At 40.8% G+C, this 12637-nt stretch overlaps 3 protein-coding genes across 3 annotated transcripts; all 3 read left to right on the top strand.

The window, feature by feature from the left end:
• The first annotated feature begins 536 nt into the window (after positions 1-536).
• On the top strand, positions 537-1415 carry LOC145679396 (uncharacterized). The gene has a single exon (XM_081749978.1). The coding sequence runs from the start codon at positions 537-539 to the stop codon at positions 1413-1415; it is 879 nt and encodes a 292-aa protein (XP_081606104.1).
• Positions 1416-1726: 311 nt separating this feature from the next.
• On the top strand, positions 1727-4498 carry LOC145679395 (uncharacterized). The gene has a single exon (XM_081749977.1). It carries the CDS (start codon positions 1727-1729, stop codon positions 4496-4498), a length of 2772 nt encoding a protein of 923 aa, XP_081606103.1.
• A 173-nt stretch (positions 4499-4671) lies between these two features.
• Positions 4672-5637, top strand: LOC145679394 (uncharacterized). The gene has a single exon (XM_081749976.1). It carries the CDS (start codon positions 4672-4674, stop codon positions 5635-5637), a length of 966 nt encoding a protein of 321 aa, XP_081606102.1.
• Positions 5638-12637: the final 7000 nt, after the last annotated feature.

The following is a 12637-nucleotide window of genomic DNA, read 5'->3' as shown; positions in this document are numbered from 1 at the left end:
GAAAAAGGAGGCTTATGTTTTTTTCCGTGTTTGAGCCTATTGTGAGCATTTCCAAAACTTGGAACAAATTATATGTTTTATGTAGTGTCAGTTTTGCTGTAGAGATGTCTCTGCAGGTCAATATGATTTCTATTTGTAGTATCTTACTCTGGCGGTCTCTTGTCTTTCTTTTCAAAATACCGTTAGGCCGCCTCCCGCATCTTTTGTCAGTGTTGTTTTGTGCTTTCCTGCAAAAGCCTCGTGTGCGGGATCTTCAGTGTTTGTGTGTAGTATTTGCTTCATTCTAATACTTATTAATTCCAGCAACTATACAAATTTATACAGTCCACATTTACAGATACAAAATAAATTGTTATTGTTTTCAGTAACTCATATCTGTTTAACTAAATGCGTAAAACAATAAAATATTGTTTGGTCGGCGTATACATGGTCCATCCGAACCGGATTACTAGTGCCTATGTGAACTGTTGCTGTGAATAATAATAGACGTGATTGAGTGTTTTTTTTCCTCACGAACATAGTGCAGTGTTTTAGAGATGGAGCTGCTAAAAATTAAGAAAAGAACATTGAAGTCAAAAATTACGCGCGAAGAAAAAGCCATCACAGAGTTGGACGCTACCGCAGCGGCAGCCATCTTGGTGCCTCAGGCGAAGGTCAGTGAACTCCAGCAGGAGTGTTCAAAGCTGCTGGATGATATTTCGGCGGTGGCAGGAGACGAGGAGTTCGAAAAAGAAGAGGAAGAGTTAGCGGAAATGGACAAGAGAATAGTTCAGATGTGTGTTCAATTGATGGATTTTCAATTGGAGGGAAGTAAAGGAGCTCAGCCTTCGTCTTCGTCTGAAAGGCAACCTGCTAGTGACGTAAGACTACCGCAGTTTCAGTTGCCAGTGTTTTCGGGAAACCTCCATGAGTGGTTATCGTTTCACGATTTATTTGTGGCTTCAGTACACAATAACAAAAATCTCTCAGGTGCTCAAAAGTTGCAGTACCTCAAAACATCCTTGAAAGGGGAACCAGCACAACTCCTTCAAGCGATGCAAACCACGGACAGCAACTACAAAGAGGCGTGGGACATTTTAAACGCACGTTATCACAATAAGAGGGAAATAGTGAACGCGACAATTAAACGCTTAGTTACGCAACCCGTAATACAACAAGAATCACCAGCCGCCCTACGTAAGTTAATTGATACCACAATGGAGTGCACGCGGTCCCTCAAGGTGCTCGAGCAACCAGTCGAACACTGGGATGTTATCTTGATTTATCATATTACGGATAAACTGGACAGTGAAAGTCGTAGACAGTGGGAACTTTCATTGAAAACAAATGAACAGCCGTCATTTGAGCAGCTCGCAGAGTTCCTCGATAACAGAGCCCGCGCGCTCGCAAGGGAAAACGCGCATCACCGGAAGTAGTGAGCAAGTGAAGTATCGCGACAAAAAACAAACTTCCTCCCATGTTACCACCAGTGAACGTGGTCAAACATTATGTGTCGTATGCAGTGCAATCCACCCCCTCTACAAATGTGCGGAGTTCACAAAACTCAAAGTGTTGGATCGTGTCACCCTAGTGAAAGAGAAAAAACTGTGTTTTAATTGTCTTCGGAAATCGTGTAGAAAGGATACGTGCTCATCTAGTACGTGTCGCAAGTGCGCTAAAAAACATCACACTCTTTTGCACTACGAGAGAGCTGAGTCACCAGTGCGTGAATCAAATATCACGGCCCATGTTGCAGCGGACGCAAGTGTACCACAGGACGCAAGCGGACGCAAGTGTACTTACTGCCATCGTGAAAGTAAGAGGAAATAATGGTGTGTACTACCCCTTCAGAGCGATGCTGGATTGCGCGAGTGAATCTAGTTTCGTCACCGAGAACTGTGTACAAAAGCTGGATCTTAGGGAAAAGAAATCCAGTATTGTGATTTCCGGGATTACAGGAGCAGGAGTGGCGACAGCGAGTGCAATGGTGGACTTAGAGTTTCAGTCATTCGGGGGAACAAGTGAAACTTTTGAAACTCGTGCTGTGGTAGTTCAGAAAGTTACATCCGATCTACCCAAACAAAAGTGTCCTAGTGCTACAAACTGGTCTCATTTAGAGGGCCTAAGATTAGCAGATCCCACTTTCGACGTAGTGGGCCCCATTGACATACTGTTGGGAGCGGACGTGTTTCCATCACTTATGTTGAGCGGGAAGTGTATGGGGCCGCCCGGGACGCCTGTCGCATTAGAAACTAGTCTCGGCTGGGTGCTATCTGGAAATATAGGTCCGACAAGTGGGAACCTAACGGTGACGTCACATCGCGTTTCCTGCGAGATCGATGAAGCTCTTCGCCAGTTTTGGGAGTTAGAAGAGCTCCCACTTACAAAACACCTGTCCAAGGAAGAAAGGAGCTGTGAAGAACATTTTGTAGCTACACACCACCGTGACGAGCACGGAAGTTATGTGGTGAGACTACCTTTCAGGGGTAACACAGCCCCATTAGGCAGATCACGTGAAATCGCAGTGAAGAGGCTATTAAATACCGAATGGAAGTTAGCTAAACAACCCTCCCTTCAGCAACAATATCGCGACTTCATGAGGGAATATATTCAGTTGGGGCATATGGAACTCATTCCCCCAAGCGAGAGAAACGTTCCAGCTGAAACTAGTTGTTACCTACCACATCATGCTGTTTTGAAGCCCACCAGCTCCACTACGAAGGTGCGAGTGGTCTTCGATGGGAGTGCAAGAACAACTTCGGGTGTATCTCTGAATCAGAAGCTCATTGTGGGGCCAAAATTGCAGGACGATATTTTCCCGATTCTTGTTCGTTTTCGTGAGCATCGTGTTCCCTTATGTGCGGATATTGCAAAAATGTACCGGGCAGTGTTAGTGCACAAGGACGACGTCGACTTCCAAAGAATTGTGTGGAGAGATTCTCCAAGTGCTCCAATCGAAGACTACCGTTTGTTAACAGTGACGTACGGTACTGCGTCTGCTAGCTTCTTGGAAACCAGATGCTTGCTCCAGGTAGTTGAAGAAGAAGGGGAGAAGTACCCTTTAGCAGCGAAGGCGGTGAGAAGAGATTTTTTCATGGATGACTTCCTCGGAGGTGCAGCTAGTGTGAGCGAAGCAATTGAGCTACAACAACAGCTGATTCAACTTTTACGAGAAGGAGGCTTCGAACTTCGAAAGTGGCTATCTAGCGAACCGGAAGTGCTCCAGGCTGTTCCTCCCCATATGCGTGAAATTGACCTACAATTCAACTTTGACACCGATAACAACATCAAGACCCTCGGAGTACAGTGGTCACCTGTTAGCGACGAGTTTGGGTTCAACGTAGTGCCTCCCTCTCCCCCAGAAGTGTGGACAAAACGAAAAGTGTTGTCAGAGATTACCAAGATTTTCGATCCCCTTGGCCTTCTCTCCCCAGTAACCATCAGGGCCAAGATGATGTTACAATCATTGTGGAAGGAAAGCCTCGGTTGGGACGACCCCCTCCCCTTTGAAACAAGTGCAGCTTGGCGAGAGTACTGCGATGAGTTGTTTGTGCTCCGTGAAGTGAAAGTCGAACGATGCATTGTGCCCTTTGACGCCGTCAGCTGTCAATTAATAGGCTTCTCTGATGCTAGTGAGCGGGCCTATTCTGCAGTCGCCTATTTACGAGCAGAACGTCTTAACGGTCATGTCGACGTGAGACTCATCGCTGCAAAAACCAAAGTTGCTCCCATCAAAACAGTTTCCCTACCCCGATTGGAACTGTGCGCCGCATTGTTGCTGGCCAAATTGTTAAAAACAGTTGCAAGTGCCATCAGTGTAAACGTCCAGGATACAAGGGCTTTCACTGACTCCACTGTTGTGTTGGCCTGGTTAGCCCAGTCACCTGACAAGTGGAAAACTTTCGTTTCAAATCGGGTAGCGAAAATACAAGGAATTTTGCCTTCGTCACAATGGTCACATACCAAGAGTGAAGATAATGCAGCTGATTGTGCGTCAAGGGGGTTAAAGCCCAGCGAGCTCTTAGAACATCCCCTGTGGTGGAGCGATCCAGAGTGGTTGCGCGAAGCAATGTTGCCAGAGCCTCCATATCCTCTCGCTGACTTTACTACAGAAGTGGAAGAAAAGAAAAAATGTATCACCGCTATGTGTGTGCAGTCTGAAAATGACATTGTAAACCGTTTCTCCTCTCTAGTGAGATTGAAGCGTGTAGTGGGTTGGTGTCGCAGGTTTGTTTACAACTGCAGGAATCCGGTGCAGAAACGCCAGGGGGCACTTACATCGAAAGAAATGGAAGAGAGCCTTTTGTGTTTGGTAAAGGAGGTGCAGAAAAGAGAATTTCACACCGAAATCCAGTGCTTAGTGGATGAAGAGCCCATTCCCAATAAGAATAATATTTTATGCTTGTCTCCCTTCATTGACGAAAATGGCATCTTGCGTGTGGGGGGGGGAGATTACAAAACGCCGACATTTCTGTGGATAGAAAGCATCCCGTGCTGTTGCCCAATAAGCATAAATTAACGGAACTTCTGATCAATCACGAGCATTTAAACACTTTCCACGGTGGCCCTCAATTAGTGTTATCTACGCTACGGCAACATTTCTGGATTGTGGGTGCGAGAAATCTAGTGAGGAAGATAATCCGGAAGTGTGTAAAATGTTGTCGGTTTGAAGGAAGAACAGAGACGCAACTAATGGGTTCCCTGCCCCCCTCTCGCGTAAACCCAAGCCGATGCTTTTCCCACACAGGTGTGGATTATGCAAGGCCGGTGCTACTCAAAGCCAGCCGAGGGCGCAGCCGTTTGAGGTTTAAGGCATACATCTGTCTTTTTGTGTGTTTTTCCACTAAGGCTGTACACATAGAATTAGTTACGGATGCAAGCACTCCTTCCTTTCTCGCTGCCCTAAGGCGTTTTGTGGCTCGTCGGGGCGTACCTAGTGACATCTACAGCGATTGTGGGCGTAACTTTGTAGGAGCTAGCAAAGAGCTAAAGGAATTGTTAAGAGTAAGTGTTCACACGGCCAAAAATGAAGAAACTGCTGGCTATCTCAGCAAACAAGGAATATCTTGGCATTTTAACCCCCCGTCCGCACCTCATTTTGGTGGGATTTGGGAAGCAAATATACGTAGAGTAAAGCATCATTTCAAGCGCATCGTGGGAGAGGTGGCGTTAAGCTTTGAGGAAATGTATACCACGCTAGTTCAAATTGAAGCAATTCTGAACTCCCGCCCTCTCACTCCTCTCTCGGATGACCCCAACGATCTGGCCGCTCTTACACCAGCTCATTTCCTTGTGGGAGAATCATTACTTTCTGTCCCGGATAAGGATTTCACTTCATCCCAGCTTTCTCATCTGAAAAGGTGGCAATTGGTGCAACAGTTGTCGCAGCATTTTTGGCGCCGTTGGTCCCAAGAATATTTGTGCAGTCTCCAGTCAAGAACGAAGTGGCGGAAAACCCGAGACAATATCAAGATTGGAGACATGGTTATTTTGAAGGAATCCCATCTGCCTCCCCAGCAATGGAGATTAGGGCGTGTTCAGTGCATATTTCCAGGAAATGATGGCTTAGTGCGAGCAGTTACTGTAAAGACTGCCTTCGGGGAGTTGAAGCGCCCCATTGCGAAGCTGGTTCCATTGCCTTTCAACCCTTCAAAGTAAAGTGAAGTCATGCAAAACGCTACAACCTCGCTCATAAAGCATGTCTTATCATTGCATATGAATATTTGCTTTGTGTGTGTGTTTTTTTTATTACTATTATTATGCATTGTTATTATTTTTCTCGCTTTTAGTGTATTTCTTGTGTGAATCTCGATCATTCATTGTGTGCGTGTGTTATTTGAAACTAGAGCGTTTCAAGGTGGGGGCTATGTTCGGGCCATTCTGCTCTCTGTTTGTTTCATAAAAATAAGAAGAAAAAGGAGGCTTATGTTTTTTTCCGTGTTTGAGCCTATTGTGAGCATTTCCAAAACTTGGAACAAATTATATGTTTTATGTAGTGTCAGTTTTGCTGTAGAGATGTCTCTGCAGGTCAATATGATTTCTATTTGTAGTATCTTACTCTGGCGGTCTCTTGTCTTTCTTTTCAAAATACCGTTAGGCCGCCTCCCGCATCTTTTGTCAGTGTTGTTTTGTGCTTTCCTGCAAAAGCCTCGTGTGCGGGATCTTCAGTGTTTGTGTGTAGTATTTGCTTCATTCTAATACTTATTAATTCCAGCAACTATACAAATTTATACAGTCCACATTTACAGATACAAAATAAATTGTTATTGTTTTCAGTAACTCATATCTGTTTAATGAAATGCGCAAAACAATAAACTATTGTTTGGTCGCAGTATACATGAAGAATGGCTTTGAAACGAAATACTCAAGAAACACCTGTATGCATTAGGTGGACATTTATTGTTGTCTGTATAAAAAGAAAAAAAGTGGAGATAAAGTGAGTTTCGGTTTTCATAGACTAATTTACAAATATACAAGAAAGGCTTGACGTAGGTGACTTAATATAACGAAGATACGAAACATTTTAGAAGTAGACTAAATAGAAATTTGGCACATTGAATAAAACAGTTTCATTGTAATGCATACAAAAATTTTGGACTGACTGTTGTTAATAGGTAAGTGTTTATACATAACAATAATGAAAATAAATATATTGAACATTCAATGTTACTTTGTATTCTATTATCTATATACATAAAGCTGAAATGTAAAAATTTGACGGTTAACTCTTTTCAGACCAGCAAACCGATTTAGACGATTTTTGATATATGAGTGAAGTATGGCCTTATTTAGGTTTCTATCATATTATATTTTCAAAAATGCTTATTCTAAGGAGATTAGATGGTGTTCAAGACATTAAACCAAAAACATGATATCTCCCGAGCCTGTCAAGTTGGAAAGATGTTTTAAGTAATAGGATGGATATTTTGGTATAATAAAAGTGAATATAACGATTTGTGCTCGAACTCCTCCTGGACCGCTGCAAACGAATTTTGTTATTTTGGTACATGAGTGAACCATGGTGTAACTTAGGTTTCTATCACATTATCAACATGTAGGGTGAGAATGGATGAGAAGTGGTAGTGGAAAGAGGTGACATGTCATAATAATCGAGAACGCCCGATAACTAACTAACTAACTAACTCTATGGCCTATGGAACCCGGAGGTTCAGTGCCGCGTTCACAAAAGCTCTCCACTGACTTCTATCCTTAGCTATTGCAGGTTCGCTGAGTTGAATAATGACATTCCTAACACCGTTGAAGGCCAAGGTTAGACCCTATCGGCAATGGGAGGAGAAAGGGCGAAGGTGGGAGGAAAGCAGTAACATTGTGGATTTCCACCTTTACACCTCCATTGAAATACGTGTCCTAAAGAGATACAGGTCCAATCACTCTGCTTAAACCTATTCTCCTCGTGCGAAGAATGGGCATTTCAGATAGTTAATATATAAAAGTTTAGTAGTAAAATTTATATAGAAACTATTTGTTATTTACTTTTAGAAAGTGAAAAAGCAGTGTTTTTAAAACATTTTTGAAACCTCATATTTCTAAAAATCATTGTACCCTGTAGTAAATATATTATTTTGGTATAGTATTTGCAATTTCAGATAAAATGGTGAAAATTACTGAAACATATAGTGAGGTATACATTCACACTCATAAAACAAATAAATTTATTTCAAAACATAGTGTCGACCAATGCTTCTGTCTCAAGACCAATTGCCATCACAAGAAGTATATCTGCGAAGAATATTGCTAAATCTTCCTAGATAAGAGTATTTTGTGAGCTTCTTTCGTACCAAATTTTGATAGAGAAAAGTAGAACATACAAGGTTCCAGTACTTCATGAAAATAAAACTATTATGTTTGCAAATGAATTTAAAGGAGGTTTCTCAAATCCATTTATTTTTATGCAACTTGCATCACTACACCAACTTTGCTGTTTCATTCCAACTGCTATCAAGTGTGATTCCATTTCAACAGTGCTGAAATCCGTATGTTACGAGATTGGTAATTTAATAATAATAATAATAATAATAATAATAATAATAATAATAATAATAATAATAATAATAATAATAATAATAATAGACATTAAAGTACCGATCGATGATAATGTTAACATTATTATTATTTATTTTAAAATTTTCAGTACTACATGTATTACACATTGTTACAAGTGTAATAAATGACGAAGATAGGGCAAAACGATTGCTGGTGATTTATTGATATTTCTCACTAGTGCTCTCAAACGGGTCGGGTTACGGGTCGGGTCGGGTCAGGTCAACTCGGGTCGGGTTATCGGGTCGGGTCAGTCGGGTCAGTTCGGGTCGGGTTGTCGGGTCAGGCTACTCGGGTCGGGTTGTCGGGTCGGGTTGTCGGGTCGGGTTGTCGGGTCGGGTTATTCGGGTCGGGTTGTCGGGTCGGGTCAATCGGGTCAGCTCGGGTCGGGTTGTCGGGTCGGGTTATTCGGGTCGGGTTGTCGGGTCGGGTCAATTGGGTCAGCTCGGGTCGGGTTGTCGGGTCGGGTCAGCTCGGGTCGGGTTGTCGGGTCGGGTTATTCGGGTCGGGTCAATCGGGTCAGGTCGGGTCGGGTTGTCGGGTCGGGTTATCGGGTCGGGTTGTCGGGTCGGGTTATCGGGTCGGGTTATCGGGTCGGGTTGTCGGGTCGGGTTAGTCGGGTCAGTTCACTTTGGTCAACTGAGTTTAGGTTGAGTTTAAACTCGGCTGGAGTCGAAAGCTGCTGTTTTTCACTAGCTGCCTAATTAAAAATAGCAATTTTCAATTGATTTTATAGAAACCATAAATCTATTTTGAACACTTGCAGCTAGTGTTTTTATGATAAATGCTTATTTTTCTACTTGTGTGTACTTTAATTTTTAAATGTGGAAGATTGATTTTACCAATCGACTGTAATATTAATATCTACGCCAATATGGAGTCTGGATTTAGAAGAAAACTAGAAGTTGTTTAAGCAACGCCAAAAGAGATATTGGATATGGACAACCAAGCCCAAGCAGGGCCGCGGTGGCTCAGTGGTAGAGAATTCATCTCTGGTGCATGGTGGCCAGTAGCGTAGCTAGAGTTTTTTCAGGGGGGCGGGCAATGAAGGGCCCAAGAGGATTTTGAGGGGACATCTCCAATATATATATATATATATATATGTGTGTGTGTGTGTGTGTGTGTGTGTGTGTGTGTATTTAAGGTGAATGTTTCCATCTTTATTGTTCATGATTTTACTCTTTGAAAAACAGTGAAAATATAAGAATTTAGTACCTCAAACAACTAGGATTCATTAATGCAATTGATTTCTAATATAAGTAAATAGTTATTTAATCATGGCGTTTAAAATATGTGTAGCTGGTTGACTTAAGTGGAAGCAAATACACTTTTACAGGTAAAGAAAATAACTTATAGGTTCATGCCTCTACTTGAAGAGGATCTTTCTATTCGTGTGGGCAGCAGCAAACATATCCACAGCTTGTTAAAGATCTAACGATTTAGCAATTTTCTTCTCAAAATAAAGTAACACTAAGTTTTTCAACCTATCATGAGTCATTGACTTGCGTATACAAGTCTTTAATCTTTTCAAAGAAGAGAATGACCTTTCACATTTAGCACTAGAAACTGATATAATCACAGAGATGATACCTAGCTTGTAGGTTTCTAGGAATGCGTTTTTGTAGACACAAAGAAGATCAACGAAATTCGTTAAGGAACCAGCTTTCGTTTTCTTCTCGTCTTCATACAACTTAATTGTTAGAGCAACCCACATTATGCTTTATTTCTTGTTTAATTATGCTTTTTTTAAATTATGCTTTATTGTTAATTTCAATGATTATTTTACATTAATCGTGTATAATGTATATTTATTATACATTAAATATTCTAAACTAGCAGCGTTCACCCCGCTTCGCTGCGGTCACCCCGGAACGCAATAAACTTTGTTACTTAGATAATTTTTACTTTTTCGCTTTCAAGTGATATGATAAAAACCATTATAACGCCTGTCATTTATGTTAACCCGCCGAGTGACACGGTCATGCGGGTTGCATATAAATACGTTTATTTTTATACCTATGATGAGCTAACAAAGGATTTGTACGTAATGGACACCTGAATGGTCAATTATCTCAAGACACTGGTAATTGAAAATTAAAGTGATATGATAAAAACCATCTAGGGTCCAAATCCTAATAACCCCCCAAAAATAAAATAAATTGGTTCAGCCATATTAGCGTGATGAGCGGACAAAGGATTTGTACGTTCTCTTTTATATATATAGATATCTTGATCTATTTATTGATATTTTTTTGCAACTAGTTTCTCTCATATTTAATGAACTTTCTACTTAATTCATTGTAAAGAGATGTGCTTTGCTCGAATAAATTTTTTCTATCATTTGTGTGCTCCTTACAGGTACATATATACAGAAAGGGAAAGTAAAAGATGCCACCAAAAAGTACAGAAAGTGCTTAAGTTCAAAAAGTAAACATAACAATATAGTGACGACGCCAGAAGGGGGCAAGGGGGGCGAGCGCCCCCATAGTAGCTACTTTTGCCCCCCTGACTGCCACTTAGACTGCCCCTCCAGACTCGTACAATCTTTAAACATTCTTCACGTAGTATTTTATATCAGTATCATAACCAATCTCATTGACAAATTGTAGTCTACTTTCCATGAATTTACTATGTGGCAGATTAATCCTCAAGCTTTCTTCTTTGAGCGTCTGGGTATGCACGCATATTTCTGTTTTCTAATTTAGCCCCTTTTGAGGTAAATTTTAGTTATACTTCTTTCTTATGATTTTTAATAATTGTGCCTAGCGAACAATAGTAGATTTGGTCGACTTGTTTTCTTCTCATTGGATCAACTTCGATTGGAAACAAAAGAAAGGTAAAATCAGTTACGTAACTTGTTTGTATTTATCCAGGTTTGAAGTTTTCAGTTTCATATTTTGTTTTATTTAAAACTTCTTTTTTCTGAAACATTATTCTCGGCTTCCAATATTCAGAGGATGTGCTTATAACAGCTTAGTTTGCAACTACCAGGGCTTAATTTTTTGAAGGAAATAAAAAGAGTTGTGTTTTCCTTCCTGCAAATGATAATAATAAAGTTATGGAAGAAATTGATTCCCAATAAAATGTATTGTCAGAGTGCTGATCTTTAGTTAGTAATTGGTTTATACTAGTGCTCCTTTACTTATTTTGTTTCAAAGTACTGACGTGACGTCTACCATATTGACTAGGAACTGCTGAAAAATTCGTAGCCCAACCCGGAAGGAGTGCACGTGGATTGGTGAAGTTTTACTTCTTCTTCTCTTCCCCCGAGAGTCAATATACTACCTTGTACAGTGCTCCAGCTTTTGCAGAAAAGTTAAAAAAAATCTAGATTTCCTCGCAGCACTGTTCGTAGCATTACCCCTATCAGATCTAAAATGGCGTCTTTCAAGTGTTATTTAAGTTTGAGAAATAAGTACACGTAATAGTTAGACGGAGCTAAATCTGCGGAATAAGAATGATGATCTAGACATTGAAATCCTAGATTATGCAATGTCAGTTATGTTCGCAGGGGCTTGATGGACAGGTGTATTCTCCTGAAGGAACAGAATTCCTTTCTTTTCATTTTCCGCAGCGTTGAACTTTGAATTTTTCTTTCAGTTTTGTAAGTAATGTATAGATTCTGGATTAAATATCTGACCATTGAGGAGGTAGTCTACCACTCCATACTTATACCAGAAGAATGTTCCAAACAGTTTCTCAACCTACTTCTGTGTCTTGAACTTTTTGGGGCGATGGAGAAATGAGTGCTATTACTCCATTGACTGTTGTTCCGATTCAGGATCATAGTGGTACAACCATATTTCATCTATGGTTACTATTCGTCAGCGAAATTGATCAGCATTACGGTCAAACTGGGAGAAGACTTCTCTTAATGCCGTTACCCTTTTATTCTCCTGACATATATTTTGGGAACCCATTATGCCGAGAACTTGCGCATACCCAAGCCATTCTGAATTATGCTACCGACGAGTTCCAAAGAAATGCCCAGAATCTCTGACACAAGTTTTGCTGAGAAGGTAAAAACTGAGAAAGCGGGGTGCAGACTTCAGACTATAATAAATATATCGTGAGTTTACTATACACTTTAAAAACTATATAAATAATAGCTTAAATTATTTTTGTCACACAAAAACTGGGGTGGCCTAGGCCCTCCGGCCCCGGGCTATATCCACCATTGGCTGAAATGCTGCAATTTTCAAGAATAATGTCACAAATTGCATCCATGATTCCAGGAAGAGTCATTGCTTTTAATCATCCTGGATGTAAAGCATAATTTGTTGAGAAATTGCTACGTTTATAATAAGCCACTTACTTCTTCACCACCATATATAACGGAGGAGAGTCCCGTGGTGTTTCACTGATTTCCTAATTAATTTACTTCGGTGACTTTCCTTGGTGGAACAAAAATGTTATAACAGTAAGGATCTGGATGTTCGTGAAATTATCTGTTTGGGCACACATAATCACTTCAGAGGCCTGAGAAACAATAAGAATTTCATTATTAATATGAATATTTATATTTCTACACACAGAGATATGTTTCTCTAAACTAGGTTTCATTTTTCTACCTAGTACCTACACTCCTGGATTGGAC

This window comes from Thermobia domestica, chromosome 2, assembly GCF_964235325.1.
Source record: "Thermobia domestica chromosome 2, izTheDome1.hap1.1, whole genome shotgun sequence".
In the NCBI taxonomy this organism is placed as follows: domain Eukaryota; kingdom Metazoa; phylum Arthropoda; class Insecta; order Zygentoma; family Lepismatidae; genus Thermobia; species Thermobia domestica.
The sequence above is the reverse complement of the archived record's forward strand: the minus strand, read 5'-3'. Positions and strand labels throughout refer to the sequence as shown.